Here is an 18,387-nt window from a genome sequence, read left to right as displayed (position 1 = left end):
TTTTAATTTGCTCTTCTACCTGGCCAGACTGCTTTACATAGCAGCAGAATCCTTCTTGAGAATGAAACAAGTGCCTTTTTCCTTAGCTGCCAATGGGTCCTAGGGACCTTTGACCTTGCAGTGCCAGTGAGGCCAGAAAGCTGAGCTCGTGTTTTTTTTTTTTTTTTTTTTTTTTGCAGTTGGGTTGAAGTGGAATGCTCAGTGATGTGTGTTATGTGGGTGGGGATCTGTTGAGATGCAGACTATGACCCATCCCACTGCCACCAAGTCCATGACATCCACCGAGATTACCAAGTTTTCTGCAACCACAAGTGGATTGGCTACTGCATCCCAGTCCCTATGGGAGGGTTGGAGAAGATTATAGACCTCCCCTTCAACATATAGAGGAACTAACAAAGTTGGGAGCTAGGACCAGGGGTAGATGCATCTCTGCATTTATAGAGCTTAGAGTGACACCAGAAGAGGGTCCCTCTGGGGATAGTAAGGGTTTTGAAACTGAGCTAGCCTTATGAGCAGATGAACTCAGGAGTAAATAGAGTAGATGTCAGGGTTACCTTGGAGAGGAGGATGGCACCACAAGAGCCTGTAGCAAGAGGGTAGAGAGAAAACGTGTTGAGGGACCGCATGTCTCTACTGAAGGAAAGTTGTTTAAGATCTTCTGGGGGACAATGCTCTTAAACACTGTCAAGATTTGTCACTCAAATTACTTAATAAAACACTGATTGGTCAGTAGCCAAGCAGGAAGTATAGGTGGGCAAGCAGGCGAAGAGAATTCTGTGAAGAGAAAGGGCAGGGTCAGGAGTAGAGGAAGCAAGATGAGAATGCTGCACCCAGACCAGTTACCAAGCCACGTGGCTAAACATAGATAAGAATTATGGATTAATTTAAGAATAAAAGCTGGTTAGTAATAAAATTGAGCTACCAGCCAAACATTTATAATTAATATATATATATAATTTATATATTATAAATAATATATAATAAGTCTCTTGTATAGTAATTTGGGAAGCAGCTGTGGAATGGGGCAGGACAGAATCTCATCTCCAGTTACAGAGATGGTTGTCCATGAGGCAGGGTTGAAAAGTTTACAATTGTAAAATTCCGAGTTTAGGTTAGATTATGATTGTTAATGGCCTTTCCTGCAGTGTCAGTAGGGGTGGAAGAGGCCTCCTTTAAGGACTGTCCCTCTGTGAGCTGGGACAGCTTCTCTTGCACTGACATGAATAGCTCTTGTAATCCCTGTCAGTCTACCTTTTGACTTCAGGGCCTGGGATGGTGAAAACAGCCAGACCATGTGCAAGTTGGAAGTGAAGCTGTTGTGGCTGCATGCCTCACCCTGGCTCAGAGTAAGAATTTCTACATCCAGGAACAGTCATCCAGACAGTCCTTGTCTGCTTGATCATAAGGAAAACAAAGTATTTGGGGTTATTGTGAAATGTGGAGGCAGGGGTCTTTGATGGCTCGTGCAGGTGGGAAAGATAGCACAGATCTGAGAGCAGGTTGCATGAGAGTCAAAGATCAGCTGGCTCTCTGAGTTGCAACCAGGGATGGGACAGAAGGTGGCATTAAAGATGAATGTAGTTTGGGCAGAGTATATTTGAAATTTCCATGCCAGTCACCATGCCTGAGAGATCAGGATGACAGAGAAAATTCCCAGCAAAAGAGGGAAGAAAGAGTCCATTTTGGGTGTTCTCAAGGACAGGAGGCTAGTCAGTATTCTCCAGAGGAGCAGAACTGATAGAATGAATACAGATGATAGATCGATAGATCTATCTATCAATCAATAGATAGGTAGGTAGGTAGATAGCTAAAGATAGATAGATAGATGATAGATAGATAGATAGATAGATAGATAGATAGATAGATAGATAGATAGGGGATTTATTAGGCTTACAGATTGTCAATTGGGATTAAAAATGGGTCTTCCCATTTCAAAGCATTTAATTAAGAAAACCCCTCAAAAGTACATCCAACCACGTGTGTTTTAGTTCATTACAGATGTGGTCCAAGTTGACAACCATCATAGATAGCCATTATAGGAACCAGGCAAGAGATTCTTAGCTTTAGTGACCCCATCTGCTGACAGGAGTACTTATCTTAGAGGAGGGATCAGGGGCCTGTTTGAGCTATAATAGATGGGTCCAAGTCAAGACTCCCTGGAGCTTAGCCACTGTTGGGGTGGTGAGGATGCCCTGATGTGGGAAAGTCTGTGGAGGAGAGGCTGTCAAGGAAACCCACTTCTGTGGTAGGGTGGTATGGATGACGGGTCAGCTGAGTGTGGACCCAAGCAGCATGTCCACTGAGAAGGTGTCTTAAGAGACTAAGTGAAGGGAAATAGTGATAGAGTGTGCCTGGTTCCAGAGGAGGTAAATTTCCTAGAAGACTAGAATGGCAGTACATTAACGAACTCAAATGGGCTGAGGGAAGAGGACTGGGGCCTGTCCTGAATGTGAGTTAGGCTTACAGGTATGAGTTGAGCGCAAGGAAGGTCAAGTTCAGAAGGCAATTTTGGTCAATGAGTTTTAATAAGTACATTAGCTCTCTACCTTTCCCGAGGATCTAGAGTGATACGGAATACGAAGATGCCAGAGCTCTTGACACTAACAGGGTGATGACTTAGAAGAAGGAATGCCAGACCATTATCTGACTGGATAGAAGTTTAAATATAAGCAGAATCTTCATGAGGTGGAAACATGCCATTTCTGTAGGCTCAGCAATAGTAGGGAAAGCTCCTACCCATCCTGAGAAAGTGTCTACCATAGTAAGAAGTTATTTTTTGTTGTTGTTGTTAGGAGGCATATGTGTGAAATCTGCCTGCCAGTCTTCCTCAAGATGACTATTTCAAACTTGGTATGGATTAAAGGAAGAGGGGTTCACAAAGCCCTCTGGGGAAGTTTGGGTATGGGTGCAGGGGGTGTGGTGACCCTGCGTGATGGCTTTAAGAAGACCAGAAGAGCTGGGGTGGAAGAAGAGAGGTTGGAAGAAGTGGTGAAGAGATTAAAACCCAACATGAAAGGACTTTTGGATATCTGTAAGAGCTTTGCCTGAGCATCAGGGAGAAGTATCTGTCTTGTAGAAGAAGCCGGCCCTACAGGCCTGAAGTCAATTAAAATGTCCCTGTAGTTGTAAAAATAATATCATTTATCAATGAGATATGTATTTTTTCCTTTGGAATTATACAAATATTTTATTTTCGAAATCAATAAAATTTAATATTATTCCTCCATATCTTCCAACCACCAACCCACCTCCCAACATATTATTCTTCAACAACCAAAATGAAGGTGATAAATACCCCAAATTTCTTTTTTACAAAAACTACTAATTACAGAGAAAAACAATCTGCAGTCAAAATGGATTGAGTCGTATTCCAGTTCCTAACGGTGAGAATGGATTCACCTTTGCCCACATCAGAGCGTCGTTCAAAGAAACAGTGGATTTCCCATCTTCCAGGAAATACACAGGCCCCTGTGCAGAGTTGAGAAAGAGAAGATGAGACTGGACATTTGCAGCAGTGGCTTGAAATTTAGAGGCATTCACCACTAGCTGTAGAAACACCTTCAAACACTTCACTCATGTACCTCCATTTTCTGATGACTGCTCCAACAGCCATTAATATAAATTTTTTTTAAAGATTTATTTATTTATTATGTATACAACATTCTGCCTCGATGTATGCCCGCACGCCAGAAGAGGGCGCCAGATCTCATTACAGATGGTTGTGAGCCACCATGTGGTTGCTGGGAATTGAACTCAGGACATCTGGAAGAGCAGCCAGTGCTCTTAACCTCTGAGCCATCTCTCCAGCCCCCCATTAATATAAATTAACGCTACACCTTTAACTCTTTGTATATAACAGTACTACAAATGACAATAAGTGCTGTTAGTTTATTAACTGCCCCAAAGTTAAGTTATGAAAGCCCACTGTCAATAACAGACTTGTATATACTTGATTGTGTTAGTTAATGTAGCTGATAGCAGCATGGCTGGGAAGTGACTGAAGCCAGAAGCTTGCATCCCTCTCTACAGAAGAAAAGGGGGCTATGGCTCTACATGTGTGTGGTTTAAAATTATACTCTGTCTCATGACTTGAGAGACTATTTGTAGTTTAGTACATCCTGAAAAGTCTTTCAATCTGTCTCACTCTGCTCCGAGGAGGAAAAGCATAGTGTAAAAATAAATAAATAAATCATAAGATAGTACAATTTTAGTTTTTTTGATCTATCAAGTTCTGGTTATAATAGTAAATACCTGTTTTATGGTTTGCAAATTATTTTTAGAGTTGGAAAAGTTAATCATTAGTTAACTTTACATTAGTAAGTACTTGAGATGCATAAAACACAAACATATTAATTTCAAGTTAAAAATCCTCTAGAAAGGTATTACTTATTCTATATTAGTTATATATGCACTGGGATAATTTGTATATCCTATTGTGGGTGTGGTCCTGTGTAAAGAAAAAAAATCAGATTTACTGGTAAGTTACTGGGTTCGCTGTATTTTTTTTTTAAATCTCTAAACACAAGTGAGTAATGCCAGTGTACAAAGTCGTGTGTCCCATGCTTTTGGAGATTATTGGTGTGTTCTCAAGAGTCTGGCTTACAATTGGTGAACTAAGCTATAGGCAGGGATTGGATTAATGGGTGGCTATTCCACTTATTTTGAGTATCTGGATCACTCATTGGCCTGCCATGTCATGACAATGAACATGATTTAACTATTTCATCAGGACTATAAGGACATGCCCATTAATGTGTATAACCCCAGCAACTGGAACACACTGTGACAGATTGTGATAATTCACTTTGCAGAATTTGGCTTTGTTCCCTGCTCAGGGACTTCTACACTAAGATAATGAAGACTGCTCTTACAACAATCTCCTTGCGTTCCCCTCAGCGCTCTAAGCACTGTGCATCATTCATTTGTCTATATGCTAAAGAATGCTCTTCTGAAATCAGTCCTCCTCCGTGATGAGTCACAGTAAACTTTAATTTTGTTAAAGTTCAGTAAAATAATGTAAGATCAGTCATATATATCTATTGGTTTTATTTTATTGTGCTTATGCAACACAAATGGAGACTAGAAAGTAAAATACAATCTTCTGTGACAAAATCAAGTGTAATTGTCAATTATCTCACTGGCTTACTTGTTTTAAGATATAAGGTATATTTTTGAAAAAGCTTTGTTTCTATATAGGCAATAAACTGTAGCTAAATGCATGCATTACACAATTGCTTCAGTGATAATAGCTCAGTGATCACACCTCTGGGGTTTATCTTAAGGGAAAAGAGACAAACCTATATTATCACGGAAGCACAAAGGGCAATATTTTAATACTGAAATCTATACATTTGCCAAGTTTACTGAGCTTATCTGTTTGAGGATAACATGTAAAACACATAATAGAAATATAAAGTTGATGTCTGATATTAGTCTGTACCTGAATTTTCAGTCCAGTAAGACAAGAGATATGAATGTCTGAATGGCTTGGAAGGTTTGACCCAGTCACATAATCTGGTCCAACAATTCCCTTGAGTGGCTCTTCTTTCAGTCTCTTTAATAAAGTTTCATAAATGGTTCGTTGTGAATCAGAAGGGGGTGTACATGGAGACTCTTCCGACGATCTATGTTTTAAACAAATGTTCATATTTCATTTTTTAATGTTGTGAAATAATATACTTTTGTTCACTTTGAAGATGTGTCACTTTGATTGGTTTAATAAAAAACTAAATGGTCAAGAGCTAGGCAGAATTTTTAGGTACAGAGGATGCCAGGAGACATGAAAGAAGCAGGAAAGCAGGATGAACAGTACACAGATGAGGTAAACGAGCCTTGGGGCAGCACATAGATTAATAGAAATGGGCTAATATAAGTTATAAGAGCTAGAAACTAAGCCCAACCTATCAACTGAGCTTTCATAATTAATAATGAGTTTCTGTGTTGTGATTTGAAAACTGCCTGGCTGGACAGAGAAAGAATCTTTATGTTCTAATTAGTTCATTATCCTTTATAGATAGAGACAAATAATTTAAGTTATTGAAAAACAACTAAAGAAAGGCAGGGATTAACATCCTAATCTTCTGTGACAAAATCATGTATAATTGTTGATTATCTCACTGGCTTACTTGTTTTAAGATATAAAGTATATTTTTAAAAAAGCTTTGTTTCTATATAGGCAATAAACTGTTGCTAAATAAATTACTATTAAATATATGCTTAAAAATTGACAAATTATTTTCCTAAAATTGATTTAAAAATAAACATGCACATCCCAACACTTTTGTCTGTAACACTAAATTCCTTCTGCATTTGAATGCTATATTGTATTCACTCACTGGTTGGCAGACTGTGTGCAAGCTCTCCACGCAGTCAATTCCTCAGAGAGATGTTCTATTTTTAAAGGTACCGATACCACTCGGCGTTTTAATAGCTGGCTGAAACATAAAAAAAAGGCATCTGGCAATCTGGCATAACAGCAAAACATCAGACAAAACAAATGAACTTTAATAGCTGAAATTTTATCTGTATCAATTGTTCAACAGTGTGTATGCACATACAATTATGTATATATAGGCACATATATGTTCACTTATATGTTTATCACTTAAGTCCCTGGTAAGTCTAAAATGCTCAAGAAACATGGCTGGAAGAGTGATTGCAGCTAATTATGCATAGTCTATGGAGCATGGTGAGACAAGACAAGCAATGTTGAAGGGAGATAGAACAGCTAATCAGAACCTTGACTTAGTTCTGGGTAACAGGAATATAAATGCACTATTAGAAAAGGAAAAGGACTCAATTTGAGAAGCTTGTTTTACTTGAAAACACGCTAAGTTTAAGGTTGGAGTGTGGTGTAGACCCCCAGACTCACACATCAGGTAAAGCTCAGAAACAAGGTTTCGGTGCTAACTGTGCAAGCCTGGCAACCTGAGTTTGAGTCATAGGATCCACGTAAAGGTGGAAAGAATCAGCTCCACAGGGTTTTCCTCTGCCTCCTGATGTATGCCTTAGAGTAGACATGAATAGTCCACCCCCATCACATGCACACACAGATACACACATGCACATATGCACACACACATATTTTGCAAATGAACCTTCTGTAGAACAAACAATAGCACACAGAGAGAAGTGTGAAGATACGAGTGTTTAGGGGGCAGGGAAGCAGGGAAGAAAAGAAGTGGAAATGAAACTGACAAGACGATGGGGAATTAGAGATTTAGTGTAGCATGAAAATAAACCCGGGCTTCAGGACATAACAATCATCATAACAAGTGATCTGTAACTGAGACTTCTTAAAATTCTCTTTCTTAATCATCATGTTTTCCATTACCTAGACATATTCTATGACATTTTTCTTGCCTTGCACATAATATCTTTTGCTTTTATTCTTTGTTTGATTCCCAATTTCCGAGGCAGCCTCATTCTGTATGCAGGCTTATGTGGAACTCTCCATGTAGCCCGGGCAGGCTTTGTACCAGTGGGAATCCTTTGACCTCAGCTTCCTATGATGAGATTGCAGATGTGAGCCACCACTCCCTACTTCCATCTTTTTATTATTAATACTAATTTAAGAGATGTTTTTCTCTCCCTTGTCATCAGTGAAGTCACACATATCATGATTCAGCATGATTTCAATGTCAATGAAACCCCCTATTGATCCTATATTTTAAGGTTGAAAGTTGGTTTGACATTTGGTTTGTTGCCTGGACTTAAACAAATTCTCTTTGAGCATCCTGATGGCCTTAGGCTACCTTATTACTTAGCTTATACTAGGTAGTAGTGGCTGCTTCTTCAACAGAGTTATTAGGAATAAGAAAATTTTCTATTTCCCTCACAATCTCCTACCTTCTGTAAAAAGAACTCAGAAAAACATGTTCCCCTAGATTCTAAGCATCAAAAATCAAAAGGTTACATACTATACCATTTAGCAAGTTGACAGACTTGTAAATTAATCTCTGGAAATACACTGTGAATTTGCTCACTCCTCAAATCACACTCATACAATGAGATGTGTCTTGTTAAGCAGTGGGATGGATTAGAGATGAAGAAGCCTTGTTTCAGCCTTGAATTTTATTTTTGAATGAAGGAAGTTTTAAGTCTAATGGACAGTGACTGAAGTTTAGCAATCTATTAGAGAATGTATGGCTGGCAGGGTTATAAAATCCAATCTATAATGAATGTAAAATACTTGCTTAATTGCTTCTTAAAAATGTCCTTTACTTGAGATTGGGAACTAATATATATGGCTTACTACAGTTTCACAGTGGTGTTTTGCAGTGATGGAAGTGAAATGCAGGCATGAATATGGATGGGAGACTTTCTAGAAAAAAATGAAGAAGTCTGGCCTGCAGACACTCTTTTAAATCCACTTCTCCTGCCTCTGTGTTCTCCCTAGATTGCAGACACGACGTATAGAGGCTAGCATGGCTCTTGTAACCTTGGGAAATTCACAGAGAAGGAAAGAGGCTAAGAGTTTCAGAGTAGAAAAAGTAAGAAAGATACAGGTCTTTGATGGAATTGGTGGGCCGTTTTATGAGTTCTGGGACACCTCTCGGCGAAGCGTCCTGATAGGCAGACATCAACAAATCCGAGAGCACACACCAAGAGAACAAGTGAACGTAAGAGAACAGTAGAATGCATTCAGTTCCTGTGATCTACTTAGAGGCTATGTACCTTAGTACAAAGGATTTCTCTACAAAATAGTTTTATTTTTACCTTGTGTACTCATAAAGAGCTGGAACAATGCTTTGATACTGTCTCCTGATAGCCAGTAAGGCACCAATGTAACCACATAAAATGAGTAATTCATTTCGAGCACTGAAAGAGAATATATTTATTTTTAACTTTTACAATTTGAAGCATAGGGCACTACTCTCTTGCATCATTCAAACACATCTGTTTATATTCTGACAAATGATACTGATAAAATACAATTGGGGATTGATGAGATGGTTCAGTAGCTGCTCTTCCAGAGGTTCAGCTCAATTCCCAGCTACCACATGGTGGCTCGCAGCCATCTATAATGGAATCTAATGCCCTCTCCAGGCGCGCAGGTGCACATGCAAACAGAGCATTCATAAATAAAAAAGAAATTAAATTAAAAAAAAACAGAAACTACAAAAAATATATTTAGGAAATTCTGTAAAATTGGAGAAAATGATTTATTCATTAGATAAAAATTAATCCAGAATTCTTATTCCAAAATAAATGCTATGAAATAAATTATAATTTAAAACAAGTATCTTTAAACAGCATTTAGTTTCTTATCTGCTTATTTTATGTGTTTAACAATTTTGTGTTTTTTTATGCTGGTACCTGAACTAGAGTCCTCAAAACAAAGCAAGTGCCCTATTGTTCTAGTTGATATGCCACGCTGAGGCCCTCTCCTGCCTCTCTCTCTCTTCATGTCATTTATCTCTAAGTAATTCCCTTTTATCAGATTTAGGAACTTAATGGCCCATTATGTCCACCATAGGAAAGAACCAGCAAAATCAGTTTCATTTACCATAGGGTTGTGGGGTTAACTTGACAGTTTCCCAAAAATGTTTCATTGAAAGTCTCTCTTACAAATTATCCTCAAATCTCTGAGGACTTCAGTTATATATGAAAGAAATTCCTAGGTGGTCCTTGAGTTTGAGGATGTTGTCATTTTCTGTTTTCTAGCACTGTATCTCTCTCTTTTAGGTTTAGTATGCTGGTTTACATACAATAGATATTGAATAAATATGAACTTTAGTTTCATAAGAACTCCATGCTGGACAACCATCAAAATGTTTTTCAATTAGCCCTTCTTGGAACAATTACGTATAAATGAAACTACACACACGTTCACATACATCAAGTATACACATACTAGCTATTGTTAATAATAAGTATTCATTTCAAGTTCACGATATTGTCCTGTCTTGTTATTGTTGTAATAACAACAACGGTGATAACAAAAAGCATCATTTGTCCCTAAAACCTCAGCTACTTAAGCTGATTCTATTTCTTGATTTGAACACCAAAACACATCAGTGCCCATTTAAAATATTATACTGATTTGTTTTTTTATGTCTGGAACGAAAGTACTTTACTCAGTGCACGTATGTAAGAGTAATTTTTCAGTACGAATGAAAACTCAATAGGTCAAGCACAGGGTAGACAGTATCCACAGACCAGTCTGAGCTGCTGATATATCCTGTTAAAATAAAACCAAATGAAATACATTTTAATTATAGTAATTAAGTCTTATTCATCCAATTTTTAAAATTATATAATCAGCTCTTATCTGTCCCTTGTAGCACGAATAAAAACTGAGAGACAGAAATTGAGGCTCAACCTGAAGGTCAGAAAAACAAAACAGTTCAGCCACTGGCTCTTACCTTTACATCAGTCCAAAAATGGCGATTCTGCCTCTTAGAAACCTCAGAATGAGACTGTGTCCCTGAGCTGTCTCCTCCTATTTTATATTCCTCTCTAGGGCTGGGATTAAAGGTGTGTGCTTGCCCCGTTTCTATGGACAAGCACAAATCACAGTAGTGTAGCTACTGTGATTAAAACATGTGTATTACTACTGCCTGTCTGTAAGGCTGACCAGTGGACTGATTTACTCTGTGATCTTCAGGCAAGCTTTGTTTATTAAAATATAAATAATATATTACTATAAATTCTAATTCTGTAGTTTTGTAGAGAAAATATTATTCCTTTCTCTGGTCCTCTAGGTCCTCCCATACCATAAAATCAGGATAGATACCGTATTTTTATGTCAGCAATCTCTCTCCTTGTGAAATGTAATGGGTGACTAGTGGCTTGATTATCAGGCTGATTATCAATCAGTGAAAAATATCATGAAAAAAATAGACCTAAAAATCAAACGCCAATTAGAAAACTTACCTTTGGACAAAGTCAATACCAATAGGAAGAGCTTTTTTCAGGTTTCCTGGCTTAGTAAATAATACTTTATGGTTTCAAATACATTGCCGTCTGGCATGGGCCTTTTCAGCTAAGAGAATACATTCTTCTACTGGAGGTAGATTGCACTACGAAATAATTTATTGAAAGGACAAATGTTACTAAGATTTTGTAGGATTAAAAACCTATAGGAGAAAAACATTCATTATTGCCACAATAAGCTCTGTTTGTTTCACTTTTAAAATTGCCCCAAAATATATTTAAAATTAAATTGTTTATAAATGAAATTATTTATGGAGATACTTTTGAGACAAAAGAATGCAGGAGAACAAAATTAATGGCTTTTCACCACAAATGCCTAATAAAGATATAGAACCTAAATTTTTTCTGATCAGTGATGTGGGATTCCCCTCTGTATGCTGTGAATATCATTGGTTAATAAAGGAAAATTGGCTTGGCCTGATAGGGTAGAACAGAGGCTAGGCAAAGAAAACTAAATTGAATGCTGGGAGAAAGGAGGCAGAGTCAAAGAAAAGCCATGTAGCCCTGCTAGAGGACAGACATCGGTCAGAATCTTGCTGGTAAGCCACAGCCATGTGGCAATACATAGATTACTAGAAATGGGTTAAATTAAGATGTAAGATTTAGCCAATAAGAAGTAAGAGCTAATGGGCCAAGCAGTGATTTAATTAATACAGTTTCTGTGTGGTGATTTTGGTTCTGGGCAGCCGGGATGAACAAGTGGCCCTTTTACAACAGATCAGAATGCTGTAGTTAATATTCACCACTGCAGTTTCACAAAAGTGAGCAGTATAAGCCCCCATCTGAAGTCATCCATTTTAGAGTAAACATATAATACAGACATTGTCAAAGCTACATTAAATGTAACAAGTACAACACCACACTATCACATATTCCTTTGCACTAGAATTGAATTTAGTCTTCGAGGCCAAACAACCCCTATTTCTAAGGACACTAAATGTATTTAACGTCTAAAAACATTACAGTTTAAAATGCACACAGAGTGGAAAGTTTGGGTCCCCAAAATTTCATCATTACCAAAGGAAAAAATAATGTACCTTAATATTAAACACAGACCTTTCTGTGGAAATGGAAATTATGGTCTCTCAATCAACATGTTTCACTTTCACTATTTGAATAGAATTAATTACCACTTATATTCATTTTTTAAATGTATGTAAAATATATTGTACAAAATGAAATTGAAATCCATTCAATCTCAACAATATTGCTAAACAAGAGCCAAACAATTCCAGCGACAACTGTTATGCCAATATAGGTGGGGAAATTTTCCCAGGGCCCTACCCCTAGATAAAGAAGTACACACAATTAATAACTGCCAAGAGAGGGAGAATTAGTCCTTCCCAGGGATCAGACATAGGCTGGTTATTTAATACGGGGCTACTTTGAAATGTATATACATGTAGGCCACATTGGGCAGTCTACGCAGGTTGTGTTTATGCGTTCATTTCTCTGTATGTATAAGGAATGACAGTGGTTAAAGGAGAGGAAGCTGTGCATTTGTGAAGGAGGCATACATGGGATGGTTATGAGAGGGGAAATGATGTAATTACATTTTAATCAAACTTAAAGAATGCTAAAGCTTACTCCTAAGCAACATAATAGACATATTAATGTAGTTACTATAGTTTCACATTTCTTGTTGCTTAAAAGCTAAGTAAACTAAATAGCTTAGGTATCTCCTTCTCCTCCTCCTCTCAAAAAAAAATCACAATAAGCCTTGTTAAGAAGTATATGTGTGTGTATATACATATATATATTTCATATATATATTTATGGAATATTTTTATATAAATATATAAGTCATACATAGGGTTTATATAAGCCATATATAAACAATCACTAATATATATATATTATATTTGGCTGATACTATTGCATTTCCATCATTATTATAACTCACTAAAAACTTTAAAAGGGTAGATATTATACCTGAGTTAAAAATAAGGCTTAAAAATAATAAGAAGTAATTGTCACTGAAATTTCAGAATCTAGAGTACAAGATTAGTCCCAAATTTAATGTACTATCATTAAATTTCTCAAATAGAGTAATACTGTTACTTTGGTTTTTATTATCACCTTAGACATTTTTCAGATTTATTAACAACTTTACAATCACTGGTTGTCTGAAGAACAAATAATAAATTCTGATTAAAGACTCTGATCATATCCTTTAGCATGTGTAATGAACATTAGCTGAGGCTGCTCTTGCCTCTATTATTCCAGCAAGACAGGGAGATGCTAATCATGATCTCTACAGCTCAGAATCACAGACAAGAGGAGTTTTTTAAGTTCTGTTCTGCTGCATAGCAAGGTGATTGCATTTAACAGTAGGGTATCTTTCAAAACACTTTGAGGAAAGGATTTTAGGTGTTTTTACGTCAGATACTAATAAATATTTGAGGTGGTGGGTGTGGAAGTTGCTATGACTTAATTCTAATGCATATATATGTGTGTGTGTATACATACATACATACATTCATGCAATATGTTTTATAGTGAGACCCAAGACCCTGTTTCAAACAAACAAACAAATAAATAAAAGTAGCTTCTTATGTGTTCCAGCAATATGCACGTTACTGGCTATTTTCAAAATGAAACCAACACATGTTCTTTATAGGCATATACTTACAATATTAAAATCAGTCTCATGATTTTTTAAATAAAGAAAACATACTCTAATCTGTATAAATAATCTCTTCTATTAAATACTTTTGCTCTTTTTTATGTAATATTGGTAATTAAGATTCCAGCAGTCTTTGAATCAATATTTTTTTTAAATCACATTTGAATACTATGTATGAAATTTATTGATTTTTTTTTAAAGAAAAGCTATTAATAGGGTGGTGTGATAGCTCAGTCAATAAAGCACATGGCTTGTAGTCATGAGGTCCTGAGTTTGGCTCTCCAGGACCTATAGGAAAGCCCAGCAAATCAGTCTTGTTTTTAACATTAGCACTGAAGAGGTGGGGAAAGGAAGGTTCCTGGAGTTCACTGGTCAAATGGTCTAGACAACCAGTGAGACCTATGTCCCATGAATGTGTTCCTAAAAACAAAAAGGTGGGAGCAATAGAGGAAAGCATCTGACATTGTCCTGTGACCCCCTGATGTGTATGTGTGTGAACACACACACACACAAAGATGTTAAAATATGGTCTTAACTTGTAAACACACCTTCAGATACAAAATGGTACAGTAGAAAGGACTATGGATTAGTTAGACATTTTGGAGTTGAGATTCTCAATCCATCTTTAATTAATTTGGGCAGATTCTTTACTTCTGTGAGTTTTCTTTCTTTGTATTATATATATGTAATATATATATGTATATATCCACCCAAATTATATGTATATTTATTCCAAACCATGAATAGAAGTCAATAAATGTTCTTTCTTTTGGTTATTGTTTTTGGTTATTAAGTTAATAGGTATCCCAAAGTGACCATGTCATTATTTAATTTTTGACATGAATTTCTATTTGTACCAAAAATTACTAAATTCATAGCATTTCATTCCAGACTAGATTCATTAATATATCATCAGCTACCTTCTTGTGAAGATCATTTATCTCTTCATTGCACCCTGGGTAGAAGGCACACAGTTTTACTAACTGTACTTCGTTATCAGGAGTCATCAGGAGAAGATCAGCTGCCAAGTTCCTGTTTGTGTAACAAAGGAGAAAGCTCCATTGAGGAAATGATCCCAAAATAGATCCACAAGTGTTTCAACAAAAGGAGACTCATACAATATACCAGCCTTGCTTATCTATCTACATAATGTTTATTTCATTATTTATAGCAAACTGTCTCAAATATAGATTACAGAAAACACTATGAAGGATGAATGCATTATCAAAAGTTTTCAAAATGCCAAATTTGAATAAACTAAATTCTCAATCTATAGCACTTCATTTTATTATTAGAGAAGAATTCTCTACCAGACTACAGCGTTGTAATAGGATTTTGGAGAAAATCATTAAATAAAGAGAAAGCTAACTCATTTCCCCTCTTTATCATTCCTGTCAACAATGGAAGTTCTAGTAGCCTATGCTCTGATGCCAGGAAAATAGAAATCTTAACTCTTTAACTTCTGTTGTTCTGCATGCTTTTTAAGGGTTATAAGGAAATTAAAGGAAGAAAATAGTTTTAAGTTATTTTAAAAGATTTCTACTAGTGTAATAAATTTCTTAAAAGGACAAAATGATATGGACTTAACATCATGATATTTCCTTTGAGAAGTTTGTCTCAAAGCAGTAAGCAAGGAATTTTTTGTTTCATGTATTATAGTTAATGAAACACCAAATTTCCAGTGGCTCAAGAGGATATTTAACTTTTAAGAATGGCATACACACACATGCACACACACAAACACAAGTGCTTTTCTATATAACTTTTAATTGCAAAATCATGTATTTAAGCTATAAAAATATTCTTATTGTTCTATGACTAGGTTATATATATATGTATATATATTACATATACAAATTGGAATATTATAAAACCAAATAGTATTAAGCTAGTCTTAAATACTTAAAATTGTGTGAATTTTTAAAATAACATGCTAATATGAACAAAACTAAAACAGTACCTGTATGCAACTGATGGGAAGCTGGAGAGAAGATATTGAATATGAATATCAGAAAACATAACTACCAGGAGGCAAACAAAACTGCATTGGTAAATGTAAAATACACAAACTGATTTGATTTATGAAATTATAACTAGCTACCTTAAACCAAATAATTAAATTTTATTGATCTTTAATCTGTAGAATTCAAATAGCTATGCATGCATTATTTATGAAAATTATTATACTAAGCATGATAGTTTCCAGAATTTGAACCTTATTCTGGTTTCTGGTGTCAGATTATGAAAAGGAAGAACACCTGGTGGGGGGTCACCAGGGAATGGAAGTTTGATCTTTGTTAGAAGAAAGTATGACAGATATCAGCTCAGTAAAAAAGTTCCTAACACCTCAATAAAACAATTACTAATTTAGCAATTAGCAACCATTTTATCTTTACTTTTTTCTTTCTTCAAATATATAACATATTTTTACTTTTTGAAACCAGAATTACATCATTTGTACGATTGCTTCCATCCAAACCTCCCATGTACCCTTTCCCTCACTTAAATCTATGCCTTCTTCTTCTTTGTTGTTACAATATATATATATAAGACTAAACTTATTAATACAACTGTTCATTCAATCTAATGTTACCTGTATATATCATCTTTTAAAAACACTTAATTCAGATTAGATATCATAATGTGAATTAAATGTCAGCCATATTTGTAAAGAAATGATTTGTGTTAGATTTCAAACTTTTTCTACATGGTGGATTGTTGCAGGCTTTTGACAGGGATGGGGTCATTTGGAACTCTCAGCGCACAGTGGTGTTGGAGACATTTGAGTCTATCACAGGTACCACTATATTTTGGTAGTGGAGAGTGCTCTTAAATCACATTAAGACTTGAGTAAACTCTGAGTAATGATGATCTCCTTAGTTTACTATCCAAGGTGAAGAAAAAAAGGAAAAGAAAAAAGTAGAAAGCTTCTTTTCAATGAGACAGTGATATATTCTGGTTGTTAAGGGCACAAGCCTTTTATCTAGCTCTTACTTCCGATCATGATTCATTGAGTCCTCTATCAAATCAGTGTCTGCTTCACAGAACAGTGTAGTTCATGGCATGTAAACTATTTAAACTATTGCTTGGTACCCAGTAAGAAGTTCAAACATGTTAGCTGGGCCTGAATCATCCCATCATAATCATCCAATCCTCCTCCTCCTCATCATCATTAGCAGCAGAAGCTTTGATACTTATGGTCATCACCAAATCTTACCAGTTTGTTCACATGAAGTGTGAACTAGGAAGAAATGAAAGTCCTCATTTAAAAGCTTGTTTAGAAACTTCCCATAGGTATTTTTGGAGAAAGATAAAGTAAAATTCTGAAGAGTTGTACTTATTATTTTAGTTTTTGGTGAGTATTTGTGTTTGAATATAAGTTGTGTACCAATGTGTACAGGTGCCCACAGGGACCAAAAGGAGGCACTTAAACTGGAGTTAGGGGTGCTTGTAAGCTGTTTGACATGGGTACTGAATTTGGGTGCTCTGTAAAAACAGCAAGTACTTTTAACGGCTAGGCCATCTTTCCAATCTCAAACAAACAAACAATCTCTATAGTCACCTTTAGTCAGGACTTACCCATTGAACAACAGCATCCTATATTTTCTAAAAGGGCCTATGTAGTGACTGACTGTCTGACCTAAGAAAAGGGTGATATAAACTGAACAAGAATGACTTAGATCCAGATTTCCATGTAACCTCTTGAAAGCACAGAGTTTGGACAAGGACTGCATTCTTATTTCAGACAAACCAATCTTGTTTCTCAGCCTTACAGTAAATCACAAAGATAGGACAAGAATAGAGTAGATGTGAAAATTTTTAATAGTGGGAATTGGGGCCCTAGCAATGGTGAAAAAACATACACTTGTTGTCTCATGATATTATATCACTTGAAGTATTACAAAATTATAACCGGGCTACCTCTGAAAGAGTCACGATAGATTTAATTCTCCTGCCACACTTTCTTTCACAATGATATCTCAAATATCATATATACACACACACACACACACACACACACACATAGATAGATATTACAGATATAAACAGATATAACCACACATAATATATTCTTTACATTATCTTCTTAAAATCTGTTTATAATTTTCTAAAATGCATGCCATAATTGCAAAATTACTCTGTTTCAATTAGAAGTTTCTTACCACATTGGAGTCATCATGCATTTTCTGGCCAGTAACTGCAGGGCATAATGGGTTGCTGGGGCTGCAGATTCTCCTAGGACAGTGCCCACTGAGACTGCCAGCTCTAGTTCATTCCCACGGATCAGGTATGCCATAGCAAGCTTGTTTGTAAGAAAACAGTTCTTTCAGTTGCATAGATGCTGGGTGGAACGGTTATTTTCATCCAAGCTCATAAGCAGATAAATTAATATTAATCTATATACTAATTTTCTTGGATATATTGAACATAATATTTCCATAAAGCACCTATGTGATAATAATTCAGATTTTCATATGGGAAAAATAAAGCTGACTGTGAGAAATACAGCTATTTTCCAACTTAGAATTTAAAATGTTACAATTCATTTTTTTTGCATTGCTAGTGATGGAACCCAAGGCTTCATAAATTCTAGATAAGTTTTGTGTCAATGAGCCATGATTCTAATCTCTTTTGCTCCTACAATATTGTCCAGTATCTTGAACATGTCATCTGTCTTCATTAGAAGAGAACATGAACACTTAAAAGCTTCTTTTAGATTATGCAACAATACTAAATTATTGCTTATGTTGTTACAAATATTTATCTGGTAAGCAAAATAGATAAAACAAAGCACATAGTGCATGGTATGTACATGTGCTATT

The 18,387-nt window shown here is 36.0% G+C and overlaps 1 protein-coding gene across 1 annotated transcript in view; it reads right to left on the bottom strand.

The window, feature by feature from the left end:
• Positions 1-3,301: 3,301 nt before the first annotated feature.
• Positions 3,302-18,387, bottom strand: part of Wdr17 (WD repeat domain 17) — a 76,936-nt gene continuing 61,850 nt past the window's right edge. Inside the window, 12 exon segments of the mRNA XM_057752843.1 lie at positions 3,302-3,468; positions 5,441-5,624; positions 6,336-6,434; positions 8,719-8,820; positions 10,080-10,120; positions 10,122-10,183; positions 10,880-10,916; positions 10,919-10,969; positions 10,971-11,024; positions 14,485-14,596; positions 15,525-15,545; positions 17,728-17,867. Coding sequence (XP_057608826.1) covers positions 3,349-3,468; positions 5,441-5,624; positions 6,336-6,434; positions 8,719-8,820; positions 10,080-10,120; positions 10,122-10,183; positions 10,880-10,916; positions 10,919-10,969; positions 10,971-11,024; positions 14,485-14,596; positions 15,525-15,545; positions 17,728-17,867 — 1,023 coding nt within the window. The 3' untranslated portion in view covers positions 3,302-3,348.

This window comes from Chionomys nivalis, chromosome 20, assembly GCF_950005125.1.
Source record: "Chionomys nivalis chromosome 20, mChiNiv1.1, whole genome shotgun sequence".
NCBI lineage: Eukaryota > Metazoa > Chordata > Mammalia > Rodentia > Cricetidae > Chionomys > Chionomys nivalis.
The sequence above is the reverse complement of the archived record's forward strand: the minus strand, read 5'-3'. Positions and strand labels throughout refer to the sequence as shown.